At 39.5% G+C, this 21,961-nt stretch overlaps 1 protein-coding gene across 3 annotated transcripts in view; it reads left to right on the top strand.

Moving 5' to 3' along the window:
• Positions 1-247: 247 nt before the first annotated feature.
• The window catches only part of LOC141791833 (vacuole membrane protein 1-like), an 87,065-nt gene continuing 65,351 nt past the window's right edge, over positions 248-21,961 (top strand). The window contains exons 1-5 of one of the 3 annotated variants that reach the window (XM_074672493.1): positions 248-379; positions 2,617-2,716; positions 5,315-5,453; positions 12,229-12,319; positions 14,872-14,982. In XM_074672493.1, coding sequence (XP_074528594.1) covers positions 2,656-2,716; positions 5,315-5,453; positions 12,229-12,319; positions 14,872-14,982 — 402 coding nt within the window. In that variant the 5' untranslated portion in view covers positions 248-379; positions 2,617-2,655. Of the gene's footprint in view, positions 380-2,613; positions 2,717-5,314; positions 5,454-10,793; positions 10,898-12,228; positions 12,320-14,871; positions 14,983-21,961 lie in introns of those variants that run through there. The other 2 variants (XM_074672494.1, XM_074672495.1) reach the window with 2 other exon arrangements.

The following is a 21,961-nucleotide window of genomic DNA, read 5'->3' as shown; positions in this document are numbered from 1 at the left end:
TTTGCCCACATGCCATTCATTCACGGTGTGTGAAACCTACCGAGGACTGAGAAGTGTTAGAAGTGCGCTCCAGGAAAGTGATCCACTTATTTATAGACCTTTAATTAGACTGGCTCTCTGGAGGTTCTACCAGGCAAGAGATGAAATCTCTCCTGCCCTCTCTGTGTGTCTTTCCCTCCTGTCAGCCTGCTCCTGCTCCCCTCCCCCGGCACTCTGTATCAGTCCTCTATCCCTCCCTGGCCCCCTCCATCACCACACCCTGCACTCAAGTTATGATGCAGTGCATGGGTAGCGTACTTCTGCCCTACATTGCCATTGGGGCTGAGCTGCAGAGTTTGTTGTGCACAGAGTTTACTGTGGACTGAACATCTGCTAAACGGTGAGTGTACCTTCTCTGCTTTTAGAGCATGAAAAAAGCTGTTCTGTCTTTAATCCTGTCTCTGTTTACCCTGTTTTTAACTAATAATGCCTCTCCAGAGCAGGACATGCTGTTTTTCTCTGTTTTGAAATGTGAACACTTGATTGCCACTTCTCAGATTTCTCATCCTGAGGTGCATGTGCTCTGTTTTCAGTTTCTCATTGTCTCTCACACAAGAAGTTACTCAACAGGTCCGGGTTGTTTTGGTAGAAGCGATTGCGCAATCGAGTGCTGGAACAGCGCTGTGCTACTGTGTTTTGCAGTGGTGCTGTGGGGAGAGTCTCAAACTGTTTCCTCAGCACTGAATGTGCATGTGTGAAAAATGAAATTAACTCATATTTAGAAGGAATTGCATTTTGCTGTCTTGCAGCAGAGTTGCACGTTTCTTTGAAAGTGACCTTCTTTGGCTCCATCTTCTATTATTAGAGATCTTGCTAACAGGATATCACAGATTGACGCACTTTGTTGAGCTCCCGTGTTGGACATTGTATTGTTCTCTTCAGTGCAGGGGGAGAAATGATAGGGTGCATTAAGTGCTATTGTGCCATGAAGCACTGGCTCAGGGCTTCAAGTGTGTGTGTGTTTAAGGGTTGTAATGAAAAGCTTTTGTTCGTGGTTCCCTAAGAAGGCCAAAAGGAGCTCTCCACATGCCTCACAGTCTAATCATCTGAGAAGATTCTTACTTCCCTCTCTGTGATGCTTCAGTTGCTGCAAAATATGCGCAGCGTCATTGTTCCTGGTCCTGAAAAAGTTTGTTTGGGTGTTTGTGTTTATCCTTGAAGATAACACTCAAAATGAAGGCATGCCAGACCTACCAAAGTGGGTTTCAAGAGTCTTTCAGGGTTGGGATGTTGGAAAGTCACTGATGCTGTGAAAAAAAAGTTTCATAAACCTCTTTTCATTTTGATCATTTAACCCTCAGTTCATTTTTATTTGACTGGGAAAAGCTCAATAAATTTCATCTGTTCGAAGAGTTTGCGGAGTGTCCTGGCCGAGACTGGCAGCAGCAAAGACGATGTTTTCAACAGTCATTCTTTCATTGCTGTTACCACACAAGTAAAGTTTAGTTTTATTAGTTTTTATGTTTCCCTTTTGATTTGTGCTTGGCATAATTTTCACTCCCTGTTAACTGAAATATCTTTTTTGACTCCGTCTACAGACTTCGGTCAGCTCATATTGTTTTAATTACGCCTCGGAACAAGAAACAAGAAAATGGCCTTGACTAAAAACGTCAGCTCTTTTTCGAGTGGGTTTCAAGTTGTTTTTGTGTCCTGAGGATGTCATAACGTTCAACATTACTAATGCTTCAGTTATCTATGACTAAAAGACAAAAGTTCTGACACATAAACCACTTCCTCTGACTCTTGAACAGACTGAGTACGCTTGTTTTTTGTTATTTTAGATTTTAGATACACAGTTTTGTAGAAATCTCCTTGTGTATGAGGAAACGTGCTTCCTTTCAAAGCCAGAGAGCACTGTAGTCAGCACATACTGCTCTAAAAGTGTTTTCAGAATGATTTTTATTTGACCTGAATTCATCAATCATACTCCTGCAGCTCCTGAAGAGGCACCACAGCCTGCTGTAACACCAGTTTAACGTCTGTAGTGAGTGCGAATACATGGAAACAGGAGCCAGAGGCCCAGACCTCGGGCACAGGATGGAGGGATTTAGCCTTGAGAGAGTGTGTGTTTGTGTGAGAGAGGCACACTGACAATTCCACCAGATGGTACGCTGCATACCTCCATGTCAGAGTCCCCATCTCACTGCTCACTGATAGATTCCTGAGAGACTTGAAGCCGTGTAGTGAGACTATGTGCTTGGAGCACGTGTGTCGGTGTGTGTGGCTGAAACGCAGAAAAAAATGTCTCTGGTCTTTCACTCACATATCACCGGTCCTTGATCAGCAGGAGAGGTGTACTTATAATCAAGTGTAAACACCGAGAAGGTCTCCTGGTGTCCACATTAGTGCTCATTAAAGTACTCATCAGGTCATGAACAGACCTGATTGGGTTACCAGTAATCTGCAGGAGCAGGAAAACACCGGCTGCTCAGCTGCTGAGTGAGAGCGCACACAGACATGTTGGAGTGTAAAAAGTGTTGAGGGGTGCCTCTGTGTGCGTGTCTTTGTTTGGGTGTCAGATTTGGCCAGAGTGGAGAGTGTGATAATTGTCCGAACGTCTGTATCATGTCTCAGCAGGACGCCTGCCTTGGGAACGAGACAGCAGTGAGCGGTGCAATGACTGAGCTACCTCGAAGACGAGCTGGTGTGAAGGAAGAGGAAAATGGAGAGCTGGCAGGTAACAGGAGAACACATCCAGACCTCAGAGATACTTTTAACCCAAATGTTATGTAATAAATACCTTTAGAAAGACACAAACTCTGTGACAAACATTTTTTTCTTTTATTTTTATGTATTTTACAGCTTACAGGTGTGTATGTGTGTGTTTGTATGACTTTAACTTGTGCAGATATGCAGATATGAAAACAATCAAGGTGTTGAGGCCAAGCCCTTCTCTAATGTTTCACTGGATTTATAAAAGAAGGACACTGATATGCCTTCACAAATCAATACTCTCATTATATGAGAGTATTGATTTGTGCTATATATGATACATGATAACATATCAATAAACAAACAGTGTAAGACATTATTTTAGTCACTTTGCTAATAAAAATTAAAAACAGTGTTAAACCTAGAAAAAACATGATCTAAAAAAAAACAGGACTTTCTATGGAAGAGGATCAGGGCCACTCACAAAAGTACATTTCTTATAACTATTTTATCTGAGAAAAAAAACTCAGAATTCTGATATCAATCTCAAACTTCTGAGGTTAAAGTCTTTATTCTGACTTTTTTTTTCTCGAAAAACAATCAGAATTCTAACTTTAATCTTAGAAATTTGGACTTTTTTTTCCCAGAACTCTTAGATGAAAGTCAAAATTTTGACTGTTTTCTGAGAAAAAAAATCAGAATAATGACTTTAATCTCAGAACTCTGAGATTAAAATCAGAATTCCAAGTTTTTCTCAGAAAAAAATTCTTTCAAAAATTGCATTTATCTATTTATATACTTATTTATTCTATTGGCCATAGTCCTCTGTCGTCAATTCCTCAGAAACCTGCAAATGAGGGGTTGATGATTATGATTAAAATATTAAACAAATGAGGATGATATATACCCTATCATAAAAGTTTTTGTTCTAGTGTCCAGCAATTGTATCCCAAGAGCTGTCACTTTGGCTTTAATAAAGGATTTATGTCGTATATTAAAGATAAATGGGAAAGAGATCTGGGTGAAAAAATCACAAAGAAGGTGCAGACTAATACCTGGAAAATACACCAAACTATGACAAAGTCACTGAGATGGAGAAGAATCAACTCAGATATTTTATCACAGTAAAAAACAAGAATTCACAAATTGATAACCACCCGGAACTACATCATGCACACATTAACTGAAATATAAAACCTTCTTTACCTTGTGTATTCTGCCTTAGACATTTGGAAAGAACTGTACATACAGGAAACCATGACCTGGTCAAAATCTTCCTCACAGCTAGACAGAAGGCCATTAGTAAGAGCTGGCCTAAAACTAAAAGAACTAGATTCAAACATTAGCTGTTAATACCAGAAAAGGAAAGATGAAAGATTGTCAAGGCTGGAAAGAATAGTTATACATAAAACAAAGAAAGGTATGAAAATTAGTAAGGTTTAGAAATTTGCAAATAATCCCATCACACAGGCTCAGTTCTGTTCTCAAGCTCTAAAAAAACCCTTTAACACAACTTAATTTCATTTTCCATTTATTTATTATTATATTTTGTCTTTGTTGTTTTTACTGCAATGAATCAAGCCTTTTTTGTTTCACAGCTCATTTTATTTTCTTTATTTTTTAATTTATAAATATGGAGAACAAAGCTATGTACTACAACTCTACTACACTTTTTCTTTTTCTTTCTTTCTTTCTTTCTTTCTTTCTTTCTTTCTTTCTTTCTTTCTTTCTTTCTTTCTTTCTTTCTTTTTTTTTTTTTTGAATATTTGATTTTTCCATAAAGTTAGAAATATTCACTCCAGTGGACTACATGTGCAGGAGCATTCAACATAAAACATTAGAGATTAGTTTGAAAATGATTTTTTTTCTTTCTCCTTCGTAGCTTTTCATTTATTTATTTATGTGTGGTTGTTTAATGAATATTTTTTTTAATGTTTTACAAAACATTTTAACAAATTTTACACATTTTGACTTTATGATGACTTTCGACTTTGAAATATAATTGGTTTCCACTTGTGAGAGGATAATCTTATTACTTTGAAGATACTGTATATCGTCATACTTCGTATGCCCTCAGCGTTCTTTTGAAATAGAAAGACTGATGAAATATTCAAGCAGGGGTCCACAAATGTGTCTGTCAGGGGTTAATCCTAGATTCAGAAAAAATTCACTTGCAGTTACAACAACTGACCACTGAATGAAGCTCATGGGAGAGGAGCAGCAGAGAGCACTCGACAGGCTAATTGGCAGTTTCACACTGAGACCATTCCATTTAGGAGAAAATGACTTTAAATAATTATCATAGTGTTAAACTTGTTAATGCTAAAAAAAATTACAGAATTTGGTCACACAAGTAAGGGTGCTGGACTCCAGACATTCTTAAACTGACAGCATTTACCAGATGATGAATGGTATGCGTATATCAGTTTGTGCTGAACTAGTGAGTGATTTTATAACAATGTCACAGACACTTTGTTTTATATATTCCTCTGACCAATTCCTTATAATTTTTTTTATTTATTATTCATTTGTATTTTAAAATCACTGTTTTTCTAAGTAATCTCAGTTTTGTTGCTTTGTGTGCATGTGTGTGTTTTTATGTTTGTTTATTTTTCTGCTACAGACTCTGAGCTGGTCGTGGAGGAGAGGAAACAGAGGGACCGAGAGGAGCGAGAGAGTCTGGTTTTGTGGAAGAATCCTTTTCTAACGTTGTACTACTTCAGTCTGGAGCTGCTCATCATGCTTAAAGAGTGGATATGGAGGTGAGACTGAAGGCTCTTGTGCCTCCTTGTTTCCTGTCCTAACCCTCTTGTGACTCAGATATCAGCCTCTAGTTCCTCAAAATCATCATGTGGGGACAGGAAGAGAACACAGAGAAGACCTTAGAAGTAGAGATGCAAGGGTGTATGCTTGAAGTAGTTTTATGAACAATAACAGAAAACAATTTGAAACATGATATTAGGTTTTTAGCTTCCCTCTCTAAGCACGAGGTAAATGGCTGCAGAGTGAGTGTGGAAAACAGAAGTTGTTTCTGATCTCATTGCACTAGCGCTGCATTAGCTCAGCAAAGTTTTAAAATGACAGTTTTATTAGAAAGCTTCAAACGCTGCTTTTAAATCTCAGGCTAAAAGAGAACACAACGGTAGTGAAAAATAACCCAGCGTACACGGCGTGCTCCCCCACAGCAGCACAAAAACAAAAACACACATAGAGCTAGACGTGACATGACCTTGACCGTCTCTGTGTTATCACCCCAGCAGGCTTCTCCCTCATCGTTTAGTCTTCAGTCAGAAGCACAATGAAATCTGTAACGCAAAACAAAACAGACATCACAAGAAAGGTTTCTTTCCTTCTCATTCTCTCTGCGAACAAAGCTCAAAAACTGAGCTGCAGTTTCCTCCTCAGCCAACAAAACAACTACATCCGACAACGCTACGTCACATTCCCCTTCTGAACATCTTCTTACACACCTAATAATCTTTGTTGACATCGAGGGCCCAAAACAAGGTCAGCGTGTTCACTCAGGGAGGCCATTGTGGTTAAGTGTGTGAGGACAACGTGTTTATTTTCTAAACTACAAGAGGATGTGGTGAGCCGCAAGCACCACGAGCAGCGTTCTGACTGCGAGAGGCTGCTGCTCTCCAACGCTGAAAAACACATGGTGCTGTAACGGCTGCAGGGGAATACACGCAAAGATGTTACAAGTTAGTCCACAAGCGTGCAGAGACGTTTATCCTGAATGTTGATAGAAGTGGCTGGTAATTTATAGCACATGTGCAGGGAGTCCTCGAGGCAACTTGCTGCTCAGTGTTGTGGCTCTGCACTTGTTTGGCTCCAAATGTAAATGAGGGTATTGGGCGTGAATCGAAAAGAGGATGTGTAGCGTGCAGAACTTATTTCAATGTTGTGCAACTTTGCAAAAACTAAATTCTGGTCTAATAAGAGACAAATGAAAAAAGACGTCCTTCTGAGACAGGTCTCTCTTTAAATGAGTCCCTGTGTATCAATTAGATAAAATAATAACCTATGTTAAAGTCTTAAGGACTAGATGCTTCCATATGTTTTATTTTGTCCCTTTTCCCACAATGACTTGTGATTTCCTGTTGCTGAGATGAGAAAGTAGAGTTTTCCTTTGAGAACAAGTTTACTTCAGTTGTTTTCTCATGATCTTGATTTGTTTTTCTGATTATCTTATAAAACAAATTCTGGTTCTCTCACAGACATAGTAATCTCATTATGTCGAGATCACAAAGCTTGTTGATAGTGGAACAATTTTCTGGTGATCTTTTAAGACAACAGGCTGGTGGCTGGGATAGGCTAGATAACAACCAGCCATGACTATACTAATAATAATTTAATTACCCAGCATCCTTTAATTATTAGTCTCTAATTGAGGAGTTACACAGAAAAGCAATACAGCTTTTTTGGTTTGTTTGCTTTTTAACCTGAATGACCTGATGAACTTGGGGATGTACCAACAATGTCTTTAAGGGAACTCAAGTTACAGGTCAGAAACATAGGACAACTGTGAAATAAAATTAGCTCAAAGTAAGGAAACGTAAGAAAAAGAATGTGAGGAAATCCTAAAAATTAATGATAAAATAAATCTTATTCACTTTTTTTTTTCGTGAGATAACAACTCAATTTCAATTGTTTTCTTCAGGTCTTGTCTTATTTTCCTCATTATTTGGTTTCTCAAACTGACAAGATCAATATCTGTTGATATAAAAACCAATCAGTAGGTTGCTATCAATAGCCAGAAGATGGCATTCCAAGCTGCCTTGCTACCTAACAAAAAGCACTAAAAAATACTTCCTTTGCTGATTTTATTATTACATCAGCAAAACAAGCCTTGTTTTCTCAAGATAACAAGCCAAATTAAGCTGCTATATTTCTCAAGATCTCAAGAAAATAACTGAAATTAACCACAAACTGTATGATATATAGAAGTTGTGTCTATGACATCACTCATTTGTTTCTGATACAGAGTCTCTAAGCCCTTCATATTGGATATGCTAAACTCAACCCAGCTTTGTTCAAGTTAGGATGAGGTAAAGAGGCGGGTCTTTGGCCTCTTTGTAGACAACTACAGGGTGCCCACCATGCCCACCACCAATGCCCTTATATGGGTGAAACTTGTAGATTTTATAACTTGGAAAAAACATGTTGTAAAAATATACAACCCCTGGCTGTGAGAAACCCAGACAATCCATAAGTGCTAAAACTGCAGTTTGTGGAGTGTCCGCTTAAGGCTGGCTCCAGGAGTACATGAAACTGAGTGCACACCAAGCGAAGAAAGACGATTCTCACAGCAGAAATAAACAAGTTCACTGTCTGGTGCAAAAACTGAATTCAGCCTGAATCGCCAATTTCTCTATCAGCAAACACTGCATGGGGCTGGATTTTCGTATAACTCAGCAGTTTAGGAGATACTAAGATCACAGATTTTCTCAGAGGTACAGCTCACAAGACTGACATGGAGGTTATCCTCCACCTGTTAGTGAGAAGACCCAAAGCCCGCCCTATTTTAAATACAGTTCCTGCTGATGATTTGCTTCAAAACTCTTGCTGTGTCTCAAATGAGATAAATCCATTAGTACACTTACATGAGGTAAACTGCACACTTTTTACTTCCTAGTGTAGTGTAGAAGTGTTCACAGAATAGTGTTATCTTAAATCAAATGCTATGGCTTCGCACTTAACTGGAAATGATGAGCGCATTGCACAACTGTTCACAGGTGTTATTCCTGAATGGCAACCATCACTCAAATGCATTTATGCACCCAAAATAGTAAGTGTGAGTGCAGATGTATGCAATTTAAGAAATAGTCTTTATGTTAGAAAAAGATGGGCAAACATTACAGATACTACGTCCATTTATCAAACAGTCTTCGATATGCAGCCCCTCTTTAGTGGACTCTAAGAAACAAGAGCGATTTTTAGCGATTCTGCATGAGCTTCATTTCTCACAGCCTGAGGCTACCACCCAACATTACAACACTTTTTTTCCAGAATTTGGAAGAAATTATAGACTGTATAATAAATGGATCCCTTACACCACTCGTCCGTTTATTGAAATGGATTTTTGAAGCAAATTGTCTGGTGCGACCTTATTGGCAGTGATGCGGTCTTTGAGTCCCCACACGAACAGCTACATATGTCAGGAGAGATGGGTACCGAATTAGGTACTTCAATAAGTCCGTCTGTAGTACTAAGTACTGAGTCACATAAAATTAAAAGGTACCATCTCTAGATACCTTAACACTGTGAGAGAGTGGAAGAGTAGGCGATTTTCCATACTGGACATGAACATAGCATTACACGGTCACGTACTGAAGAATAAACCACATATGTAACCACATAGACAAACAAAATTAGCGAAAATTGGTACCATTGAGTACCAGTACCAGTTGCCAGGTAGGGTGACCAGGTGCTTAAAAGCCACATGTGGGACAAGGAGTGTGTTTGTGTGGGACACATTTCAACAATGGTGAAACAAAAGCAAACACTTTAAATAAAGTCCATCTAACCCTCAAACATAAACATCTGTATTGAGACTGAGCTTATATTAATGACAACAATTTGATTTGGTGCACACAGTGTGCACATTTGTGCTTATTATTTTCATTTTTTTCATCTTATGGAATTTTTCCAATTCAAAAGACAAGGAAATGCATTTGTCACAGGACAATAATACTCATAAAAACTTAGTAAAAATCTACTTATAAAAATTCAAAAAAAGAAACCAGAGCTTGTGAAATATTGTGATTGTATACATTTAGAGTACCGGCTGTTTTTATGTTCGCAATAAGACAAAAAGGCACAAATGACAACATTTTAACATTCTGCATGAGCTGTTTCTTGTAGGTTTTACACCATGACACCTGTTGCTTCACATCATACTCACCTCCATGCGTGGTGGAAATATTTAATCAGGTTCCCAAAACACTCGCTGTAAATTGCCCTGCACTGGTTTCGACTTTAAATAAACATGTTCTCAGCTCCCAGCAGAGGAATTTAAAGTTTTTTCCACCAAAATCTGCATCCTGTTGTCTGTGGTATTTGCCTTTGATTTTCGTGTTAGCAGGTGGAGGTAAGAAAGAGGCAGGTGACAGGTTGATGAACTCATGTATGTTACACAAATGCCACATGCACACTGATATTAACTGACAATAGACACATGCAATAGTGATGGCCCTCTTTAAGCTACTGGATGAAAGCCATATTGTCATCAAGAAGACTGCCCCACTTTGGAAAGCAAGAGGTGATCAAACATGGGTCATCGTCTCAATCTGTGGGATGTGGGAAAAGTGATTAAAATGCTGTGCACAAAGTGGGACACCTGGTGACCCTATTGCCAGGTACTGGGCATCGGTACTGTATCAGTTCAAATGTGAAAGGTACCCATTCCTACTGTGCCTCAGACTGGGCAAACTCGCAATCTTAATATCTTATAAACTGCAGAGTTAGAAAGTTTACCCCTGTACAGTGTGAGCAGATAGTGGAACTAGTGATTAAGAACAGAGATGTTCTTTGTATCAGGCTTTAAATATGTTTATCTCTGCTGTGAAATATCATTTTTTGGCTTTGTGTGTATGTGACTTCTGGAGCCAGCCTCAAGCGGACACTCCAGAAACTAGATTTTAGCATTTCCACATTGTCTTGTATTTTGAAACCGGATGTGTCCCCTTGGAAAAAATATTTTTTATTTCATTATGACCTTTCAGGGGCACCATATTCTTAATATCCAATTTCTGTTGTAAAGTTAGTTAGTTAATAAAGTTTATCCATCTGTCAGTAACTATAATTCTTATTTTGACACTCAATCACATTGAGATATTTTTGGGCTCCAGAGCGTCCACGTTATATCTGATTTAGTCAAACCAGTTTTATAAACCGCACGTCTTTATTTTATTTAATTTATTTTTTTGAGTGACAGTTTAAAAGAACAATTGCGCATATTATAATGGAGGTGTAATCTTATTGTAGGCTGCGTTAATTTAGTTTCCTGTTAAATGAAGGATTAACAGTCCCTGCGTAGTACACAGCCCGTAAACTAACCGTCGTCTCACTTCTTGTTAGCGGTTGGTTGAGCTCGCGATAACCAGGCAGGTAATTGAGGAAAGGGGGAGTCACCTCAACTCGTCTAGTCGAGTGTTTTTTGTCGTAATTTCTCAGGAACGCAGGTAAACCATCGTTGACGCCGGTGAGTTAATGTATTCAACAAGTTTAACCGAGAAATCGTTAACATTTCCACCTAGGCCGGTCAAACTAACTTTGACGAAGAATTAATCACAGTAAGCTAATGCTAACAATAGTTAGCCGAAATAACGTCATTGATGCTACAATTAGCACTGCTTCTCGAGTTCAGCATGTTTTAAACAAGGCCTCGTGTGAAGTCACAAATGTTTGAAATTATTATTTATAGAAAAGCTAGTTAAACGTTAACTTACGTACATTTCATGCTTCATAAAGCTATCTTAAATTAATAAACAAAGTATAAAAATCACATATATTTGTCAGTATTTTATCTTGTGCAAAAAAGTTCAGTGTTGTCACTTTTTGTGTCGAACAGTTTAACTGATTTTTAATAGAGGAAGTGACAAAAAGCTTGACAAGTGAGCTATATGTCACTCTTTCATTTGCAGCAACTTGAGCCATGGTTGATGCCCCCTCTCCTTGGGATGTTTCTTTTCTTCTCTAGTACTTCAGTAATATCTGTTGGGATGTTAATGAAGCCAGGGTTATCCATGGTTTTTCCTAATGAGACAAGTCTGAATCTCTGGGCTCAAAAGTAGAGTCTAGAACAGTCAACTTTGCATATACTTGAATTTTATTTTTTTAGGTCCTCTTAAAGAACATGTTAAATGTTTTTCCACTGTCTTTGAGCACAGAGCACGTCCACAGTATATGAAAGATGGAGACACCAGTCTTATTGTATCTCCAACATGTGTCTCATTGTTTTCATTTTATGATTTTTATGTTAAGTTTAAAATATTCTTAAGGTTTTGGTCATTGCTGGCATAAGTAGTCAATCCAGGAAAACTATTTGTGCTGTAGTCTTAAAAATTAGAGACTGATTTAATTTATTTGTGTCCCCTTTAGTCTCATAATAGTTGTGTATACAAATTGCTAAGCCAGCATCAACACTCCTTTAGGGTCAAGTGAACCTGATAAGCACAGGAACAGAGAAATGCATTTGTGTTCTGTGTATAACACAACACTGTTATCCTACTGAGAACATGCCATTCCTGTTGCTTAACACTATAATTGCGGTGGTTTGAATAGTTCCCAGCAGATGTCCCTCTCTCCCTATGAAGAAATGAAAAGAACCTCCTCTTGTGCCAGAGAGTGGCATCCGTTGGCTTCACTAATACTGCCTCATCATGCTTTGATTCATTATCTTTTTAACCTGCTTCAGCACTTTTACTGCCGTATCATGTTCTTTATCCTCCTCTTAAGTAATGTGACATCTTCTTCTTTACACTCTTGCATCAATCATGTTCCATCTTCGTTCTCTGTTTCATCTTCATATAGGCTCTGGCAGCAAAGACAGACTGTGTTTGGCCTGCTGATGCTGCTTGTCCTCCTCTCCATTGCCTACCGTGTTGAAGGAACGCATCAGAAGGTGACTGGATGCCACTTTAACACCATTAACAGCATGAACACATTCTACATTACTTTTACTCCCTGTTAATCTTAATAGTTAAAAATAGTAAAAAGTACTCTCTATTGTCTTTTCTACACTGATCCTGCTGAGTATGATAGAGCTGACAGTCAGAATCCCATTACTGCAGTTTCAAGTACTCATAACAAACAACATTGTTTACCTTTATATCTCTTCCAGTATCAGTTGCTTGCTTTTAAAGGGGACATATCATGCTGATCCCTGATTTGATACTTACATATAATAAATTTGAAAACAAGACCTTTCACCCCCTGAATTTTCAAAAAATGAGATATTGTATTTTTTCTGATATCCTAGAACGAGATTTGATGCCTCTGAAAATAGGTCATTGCCATTTGGCGGCGAGATTTCGAACTTCGTGACGATACGAGGATCCTTTCTTTTTATTGGAGTAATCTGATAAAGCAGCTCCTCCTCTGTGATGTCAGTTACTCACACAACCGCCACCGAGGGATACACCCACCAAGAGCCGACTGACTGAGTGCTGGATGCAGGGACTCTGCTCTGCTGAGCAGCTCGGGTTTACATGGTGAATTAGCAGTTAAAACACTGTAGTTTTAGCAGACGTCGTAATACTTGTGAGACTGTGATATTTGCATGCTTGTTCTGACATGCACTGTGAACCTGGACCACAATAATGCTGCGGTAATAACATAGTGACGAACTGACGGTAGAGGCGATCTTTGGACTACACTTTCAGCATGATGGATAAAACAGACAGAGAAAAGTGAAGGAGCAGGATGGAGCCCTGTTATAGAAATAGTTTATTGGTGAAGTCTGCCTATATTCCCACATATAAACTATACATGTTACAGTACCGGTTTGACTCACCACACTGAAGCGTCCTGAGATGATCTTTGTCGAGGTGGATTTTCTTCCTCCTGAGCTGCAGAACCGTCCGGGTCTGACTCAGGGTCCAATACAAAAGGACGTACCCTACACTCTGCCATTTTATTAGTGCTATCAATGCCTTACGGAGAAGTCTTGGCAAACAGCAAACTTGCTCGGACTGCTCCATTTAATATGGCGATTTTGTAAATACTGCCATGCTGCAAAAACCGCCCCCTGGCTCTACCCCCCCACCCCTCTGATAGAACTGACCAATCAGAGCACAAAGGGCTGTGACGTTGCGAGGTTACTGGAGGTCATTCTCCAAACGGAGCGTTTCAACGAGATCTTCAGAATGGCCTAAAATGAGGATATTGAGAACGCTATTGTGGGGCAATGAAGGAACTAAATGATTTGTACTGAGGGCAGAAATGCTTTACAGGCATCCTAGTCTGGCATAGTAAAAAGGAGAAACAAACATGATATGTCCCCTTTAAATAATTATCAGAAATATATCACAGTGAACTGTTTTACATGAAAAACAGTTGAAACACATCACCAAAATGATTTCATAGCTAACTTGCAGACTTTGATATTTGTTCATTTATCATAAGTCATAAAGGTGTTGCAATATCTACCAACAAAAGAGGGTTTGTTCATGATGTGAAAGCCTTGTCGGTGTTACGATCTGTGCCTCAGGAACTGAACAGTTCTTATGACAGGGTACCTGCGCGAACATTACCTCTAACAAGTGCGTGCTTGTGCCAGTGTCTTTGACTTTGGTTAAATTATTAACCTCACACAAAGCTCTGTTTGAGCTGCTAATCTCTTATGTCCACAGTTCAAACAACAGAGCTGTTAATGTATATGGAAGTAAACCGTACTGTGGTTTCACTAAGCCCGTTTCTTCCTTTTTACTTTATTATTATTTTATTTTCCTGTAGTATTTTGAAACCCACTTCCATTAAACTTTTTTTTTTTTTTTTTTTTAATGCCGTGACTTGGGAGTTGTGTAATCACTTCTCAGTAACTTCACGTAACAATTGCCCATGGCTGGCACTGCGTTTCCCAGAATCCTGCCAGCAAAGACAGAAGCAGTTTGTGGTGTTTTTGTTTTGCTGGGTTTCCTGGGAAATGAAGTCTTTGGTCCCCCACCTCCTTCCAATCCTCTGTCCCCTCCCTTCTTCCCGTAATCTACACACTCCACGCTTCCTCCTGAAAACAACCTGCCCTGGCTGGAGGGAGGAGGTGTAAACAGAGCGGTGGATGAACAGGAGGAAGAGAAAGAGAGATAAAAGAGTTCTTGGCTTGCTTTGCTTAACTCGTTGTGTAAGAGCTGGCTGCCACCAATAAGAATAATAGTTCTGTTCTTCTGTCAGTGTGCTGAACACTCCTACCCTACGGCTCTGTCCTCTACACTCAACAACAACCTCTGTCTCTCTAAAGGTCTGTCCCCCTCTCCTCCTCCACCGCTCACTTGCCCTCTCCCACCCTTTAAAGTGCCCTCTGTTTTGCACACTTTCACTCTCGTACCTTCTCTCAGCCTGTCTCTCTCCCTCCCTTCCTCTGTAAACCCCTTCCTCCCACCCCCTTCTTGTTTTCCTCACACTCTGTGCATGTGTCTCTGCCATGTGGTTCACCGTCCCTCTCTCTGGCCTCTGCAGTATGTGCACTACATGGAGAAGAAGACGCTGTGGTGCGCCTACTGGGTCGGTCTGGGCATCCTCTCCTCAGTGGGTCTTGGCACTGGCCTGCACACCTTCCTCCTCTACCTGGTAAGAAGTCTTTTTCCCGTGACCACGACAAGTTGCCTGCCACTTTTTGCACACTGCAGTTATTCACTTGCCTGTGCATGCTTCTGAAACTCAAACACAGTCAGTGGATAGTGTTGGTGGTGCAGTGACGCAGCTCTGAAAAAGGCTGTTTTGATGCTGTTATTGGGTTGTTGCTAAGGCTTTAATAAGAGTATTAAAAGCTTTTGGATGAACCTCATACATTTGCACATGCATACATGAGTGCGTTGGTATAGGGTTTGTGCGTGCGTGCATTTCAAAGTGGGGCGGAGATGAATAGGCGCTGTGGTAGCCGCACTGTTTTGACAGGCAGTCCAGGAACAATCGCACTCACTGACCCCTCTAACTGAGTGCACATGAGGATAAAAACATTCTCCCTCCCACTCTTAGAGTTCTTTCTCTTTCCTTTCTCCGCGCTCTCCGCGCTCCCCACTGTGAATCTCCCTCCCCTCACTCGTTCTCCTTTTTATGTCTCTTCTCTGCCTTTTCTCCCCCCTTTCCTTCTCCCCTCTTCTTTCATTCTGTTTTTTTCACCGCAACTCTCTCCATCTCTGGGTGTTTCTGCTCTGTTTTGAGCACGAGGAGGTGTTGGGTCTCCTCTGCTGATCAGATCAGGGTCCCTAAACATCTGCTTGTCTTCAGTGTTCTGAGTCCATCTGTCATCAGGGTGTCCGCTGTTGCACTCATGTGCCCTTGCCCAGTGGAGCTGAACTGGAAACTTTGAAGTGCGTGTCCTCCATTCTGCTGTTTTTAAAAGCCAAACTCTGGCGCTCCCAAATGTAACTTGACTCCTCTTTCGTGGCCCAGCTTAGTTTTTCAGCAGGATTGGTGAGATATCACCATCTAGTGTTGCGTAATTGCTACTGCAGGATTTGGTGTCACTGAGTTCATGTGAGACCTTGGTGCTCTTTGCTAGAGCTGCTGTGGTGCATTTTTATAGACTTTGACTGATGCTGAAAAGCTGATACTGGTGCAGATTTTTTTTGTTGTTGAGTACTGTTGTTGTTTAGGTGTTTCAAAAGATATTCATGAAACAATTCACCCTGCATGAATCTGTATTAAAATCACACATTGCAGGGACACACCTGATCCTGTCATTGCTCTGTTATTTAACCCATTTAAATCATTTCACTGAGGAGGCACAGATTTCTAAAAACATTTAGCAGTCAAGTGAGGATTATCTGATACTTTAAAGGTAAATGCTCTCAGTTAACTGTTTCACATTTAATGAATGTTACATAACACTGGCCTAAATAACTAGAGCAACATCGTTTGTTTATCAAGGTAACCCTCCGCTTCCTCCCTTCAGCTGTGAGCTCAAACCTCAAAAACCAAGCTCAGAGAGTCACAATCCTTCACCTTCTTGTCTGTGAAGGACCTTTTTAAAGGAGCCATGAAGTTGATTTTGCAAATTTCAGAACCCTGATGGAGATGTTTACTGAGTTTCTGTAGAAGATATGCTGTAGTGCCTGAACAGTGCACACTGCCAGAGGACATGTTGTCCTGTTTCTAGACTGGGTCAATGTTTATAAATAGGTCACAATTTCAGAACTCTGGCTAAGATGGTTATAAGTGTTATTTCAGCCTTACTTTTTTAAACAGTTTCTTTCCCAACCATAACAGTTAATAATATCCTGATGCCATGGGAAATTGAGTGGGCCTGGGTGTTAATTTGAGTTTTATTTACTCACAGCTCAACATTAAGGAAAAAAAAGTGACTTTGTGAGTTGTTTGCAAGTGCACCACAAGAGATGTACACCAGTCTGGTTCTATAGCTTTATAAGTCCATGCTTAAAGTAGTACAGCAATGATGAATGGTGCAGGAGGGATGATTAATTCAATAACATGCTCATGCTAAATTGGGTTTAATCACTGAATGTTTTGTTCTTCAAACCAGCTTCTAGTTTGTTGTGGCAATGTTGCTATGGTATTTTTGACACAGCTCATGTAAATATAAACCCCTTTGTTTGTTTTCATTACCTAACAGGAAGTTGTGGATTTAGTAACGATATTGAGCTTATCATCTTAGTTTTCTTTAAGGGCAATTTTGCTCCATCAGTCAGTGATGATGGTCGATCAGTCATGTTTATCTGAAAAGATGTTAGCCTGGGGACTTTGCTTACAACCAAGTTGGTTTTATCAATGTTGACCTGAGATTTAAAGTTGCTACAACCAACGCATTATAACCATCACAAGTTAGATACTGAGTCAGAAGGCAGTAGAGAAAATCTCCTTCTGGAGAAAGTTCAACAACCAGTGGCTACAAAATGGTTACAAAAACATAATCGATCACAATTATCCTTCTACTCCAGTCGAGGCGTGTTGAAAGAAATGTAACGTACATTCATTTGGGATTATTTTTAAATTAGACTTCAGTGATAATTTGAAAATATAACACATACCGTATATAGTTGACCCAAGTCATAGCTACAAACTAACAGCAGAGGGAGCCAGTGGTCTTAGGATGTTGACGAACTAAAAAAGCAGTGATGATCACTACAGTAACACATTTTAATGTATCATCCTGTTAAACTGATAAAAAGTATAAATACTCATATTTTATTAAAAGTTTTTGTTTGATTCTTTAGCTCTCTCTGCACAGTTAAGACCTGAAAACACAAGAGAGTGTTGCAGCTTTAATACCTTTGGGCCAATTTCAAATAAAGACTCCACAGCATGTCTTAAAACAAACTTTGAATAGCATCACGTCATCTTATACCCACTTAACAATCATTTGTTTTAGTAGCTGTTCTCTCGTTTCATCTAAAGTTCTTTGATTATTGTAGCATTGAAAAGACAAGCATACCAGCAGCTCTTTACCCACCCTTCACGTGATATTACATGTGACCCTGTGATGTCATAAGACTTTTCTCACCATTCCTGCCGTTAATATTTTTCAGCCTTGCTTTTTTCTCCTTTAATGGACTGAACTTGTTTATTTGGAGTTAATTCTGCCATTTACTCCAGAAAGAATGTGTTTGTGGTAACTGTTTTATCTGCCACAACACAGCATGGAAAGATTGTTGACAAACCTCTTCATTTGTCATTTTTAGCTTGATGTTAAAGTTTAGCCTATGGAAACATCCAGCGACCCTGCTGATGCCAAAAGGGGGCCGCCACAAGTGACCAACTTTAACCCCCATTCTGCTAACCCAAAGATCAATGATAAAGTTTTTCCCTCTTGTTACTGGGCGCCTGACCTTATAAATAGTTTGAATTTACCTTTCCTAGATTATAATGTGCATGGATGAGGAATATTGTTAATATCATGTTGCAGTATTTTGCCAAATGCAAACAACCACCAACAAAAATTAGATGTTGGCATTACACACCAGCCATTGGTCAGTCTGCTCTCTAATTGCTGGCACCATGTTCTCATGCCATGTGCTTAATTATCTAAAAATAGCTCTTCTTCCTGATTTTATTCAACATTCATTGCCAGTGGCAGCCATTACTTCCCCACAGTGGAAGACTGACTTGTTATTTAGGCTACTGTTTGAGTACAGAAAAATCAACCAATAACTTTTATTTTTTTGTTATTTTGATTTGACTTTTATTTGAATTAGTGTCCTGGCTGAGACAGAAAGCAGCAGTTTTTCTTCCACAGTTAGCTGCCATAAACAAAAAATGTAATCCAACATTCCCATTTAAAGTACATAAAAATAGCTTGTAAAATGGGACATGTGACAGATCAGCCTCAGTTACACACAGTGGAACATTCCCCTTTTAGATTGATCTATTTTCAAGTTATTTAAATCATATTCAACAGTTTGTGAAACTATATACATTTTATGTTCCTTGTTGGGTTTCACACGCAGAAAACTTCAACATTTTCTCTCAGTGTAGCTCATCTTTGGAACAGACATTGAGAATAATATTTGTAGCCAGAGACTGTGAGCTCTTCATATCAAAATCAAATCAGTGTCATCTGTCATCAGAAACAGAACAGTTTGACGTTTAGCCTGCCACCGCAAAGTGTTGCAGTTCCACAGACATCTAGATCGCCTCATGGTGCCACAAGTGAGGGCAGTCACCAAAGAAAGTGCTCCAGTCGCCAAAGATCCCAATCCTACAAAAAATGTGAAACATGTCTGCTTGTTTTGTTTCTGTTGTACCTGTGTTTTGGGGGTTTGGAGCTTAAAAAACGAAAGATTCTTCAATGTGTATTAGGGCTGTAGCTATCGAATATTTTAGTATTCGAGTGTTCTACTGAAAATCCCATCGATTAATCGAGTAATCGGATAAAATACATTTTTGTTTAGTTAAAGAGCAGTTATTTTTCAAATGATTTTTTTTTTCTTTAAGAAATAGAATTTTCTGATACAGCATGTCAATAAGAGCACTTGCCTTGGTAGCTCGGAAATTTGTAAACACACTTTGACACATTTTTGTGCCTTGTACATCTCATCAAATGTTGCGAACCCGTTTCTTAGAATGACCCATTAGTCTCCAAACTCCAGAAGAGAAGCTAGAATTTTTGCTAGTTGCTATTTTGTATAAGGGGTAGCTTGAAAACTGATAACTCTCTTAATATGGCCTCAGCTCTATTTGAAATACCACTCTTTGATCTTTTTTAAAATTAAACGATTCCTCGACGCGGAGAAAATTACTCGAGTATTTTTTATAATCGAGTACCTCGAATCATTCGAGGAATGCTTTCAGCTCTAATGTGTATTAATTGTTTCCATTAGCACTTCAGGTGAACCCAATTCAAACACGCTGACATGTGGTGGTGACATTTTTGGACATAGACAAGAATTGTGTAACCAGGATATGACTTTAATAATAATAATCATAATAACAATAATAATAATAATAATATTTTATTTATGAAGCGCTTCTTAGAAACCAAAACACACTTTACAGAGGTTAAAAGGAGCATCATATAAAACAACACACAACAATAGAGCATAAGTGAAAATGAAGCAAAACAAGAGAAACCAAAGTGTATTAAAAGACTATCGTACATTAAAATACAATAAAAGTATAGTTGTAAACAAGTTTTAAACATTTTGCACCAGTTTATGTATCAGCTTTGGCGCACCCCATATACAGAGGCTACAGTCATCAACATAGTATTTACTGGTTTGACTTCCTGCCTTTGCTCCATGTTTTAACCCACTCTCTAGTTCCCATGTTTTCTGTCTCTCAACAGCTGTTTGATCCCATAAAGCCAATGAAACACTCCAAGTAACTTAGAAAGAAGTTATGTTGTTTGTGAAGGTATGGTTTTTGTTAAATTAACCACAATTAAAAGGGTCCATGCTAATTTTGAGTTAATCACTCTTTCTGAATTGTTGAAACATTTGTTTACTTTTTGGGCAACCAAATTTATAACTTGGCCACCATCTTTTGGGGAATTGGTTGCCATTTTGGCCCGTGTTTAAAATTCTGCCATCCCTCTGAGAAACATCTTGTAATAAACGAGTGAAAACATATTTGAATCAACAGTTTAAAATTTGGTTAACATTTGGTTAACACTTCTTTGAGTACAGCAGAGCCACCAGTAGAGGGGGATACACGGCCAGTAACACGCAAACCATCCCAGTCAATGAAACCAGAGCAGAAGTGGCAGCTCTCCTGTTCCCTGACATGGGCAATTGGTGCCCTGTGTCTCTGCTCTGTGTTTGCATCCCGCTGAGACTGCGGGAGATCATTGTACCCAGACAGGACTGGTTATTAGGGAAAGATAAAACCCCGCAACTCAAGCGTACAGGAAGAAAAAAGCACACTTCTTGGCACACCATCAAGTGTATTTTATCCAGCTGCTCTGAGGGAGGAGGTGGTGGGTGGGTGCTTATAATACAGGCCATGAAAACAATAAAATCAGACAGGAACACTGGAGAGATCTCATTTCGGCAGGGGCTGTGGAGGCGAGGATAGGCGCACACATACACACTCTGAAAGTCCTGCACCTGCACATCTATTCCTCATAATTGTGATGAGGATCACAATTATGAGTGGGACTCGCTTTCATCTCCCACTTATGTTTTAAGTGTTTGTTTTCCAGCGACAACTAGTGTCACTGCCCTCCATAAATCCTCTTTTAACTGAGAAGGGGTTAGCGATGACTCTCAAAAGCTTGGGAATGCTGTAAATATTTTAGAAGAGAGCTCATCTGAGTCATTCACCATTAAATTACTTTCAGTAATGGCTGTTGCCATTAAGTCATTATGGGCAGCATGAAAATTGTTGTGCTTGACGTTAAATCAACAGCAACAAAGAATTAAAGTCATTATAATTGAAGCCGTGCACGTTGCTGTTTACATAATAGCAACGAGGGAAGTCTTTTTTCCTTTTTCCTCTTGGCTTTGAGATGTTTCACGAGAGAAAGAGGTGAGCGTGTTTTATCATTTGAGGTGCATGACTGTCAGCAGCTTTGGGAAAACATAACATCCAACGTTTAACCGTGTTTGCTGCACCACATGACTCATGATTTACAGTCCCTTGTCTTTAGAAAACAAACCAAGAGCTCATCTAAATAAAGGCAAATTTTGTTGCTTTCTATATCGAGTTTCTTTTAGGACCACTAAATTACATGTTCCACAAGAGGTTTGTGTAGAATATACAGAGTTTCCCCAGCAAACCCCCTGAAATTAAGTTTTGGCTGTTGGCAATTACCAGGAGTACAGCCTTAATTAGCGCCAACTATTGCTCTGAGTGCTGAGCAGGTCTGAGAGAATGGCTTCCACACACTGGATGTGCCTGCAGTCTTAATTCTCACACACACACACACACACATACACACGCTGCTGTTCACAATCTGCAAGTTTTCTGCTCGTATGTCGTCGTACAGTGCAGTGCACTCTGCCCACACATTTACAGTCTGACAGGCTAATGTTGGTGAGGGAAACTCAGTCACAGCGTGCCAGGGCGTCCTACAAAGGAGTGGAGTGTATGTGTGTGAGAGTGTGTGTGCTTGTGTGTGTTTCTTTCTCATATGTGTGTGTGTGTGTGTGCC

Source organism: Halichoeres trimaculatus, unplaced genomic scaffold, assembly GCF_033239565.1.
Source record: "Halichoeres trimaculatus isolate MK-OKI-2021-1 unplaced genomic scaffold, fHalTri1.1 fHalTri1_scaffold_6, whole genome shotgun sequence".
NCBI classification, from domain to species: domain Eukaryota; kingdom Metazoa; phylum Chordata; class Actinopteri; order Labriformes; family Labridae; genus Halichoeres; species Halichoeres trimaculatus.
This window is presented reverse-complemented; position numbering and strand designations above follow the sequence as displayed.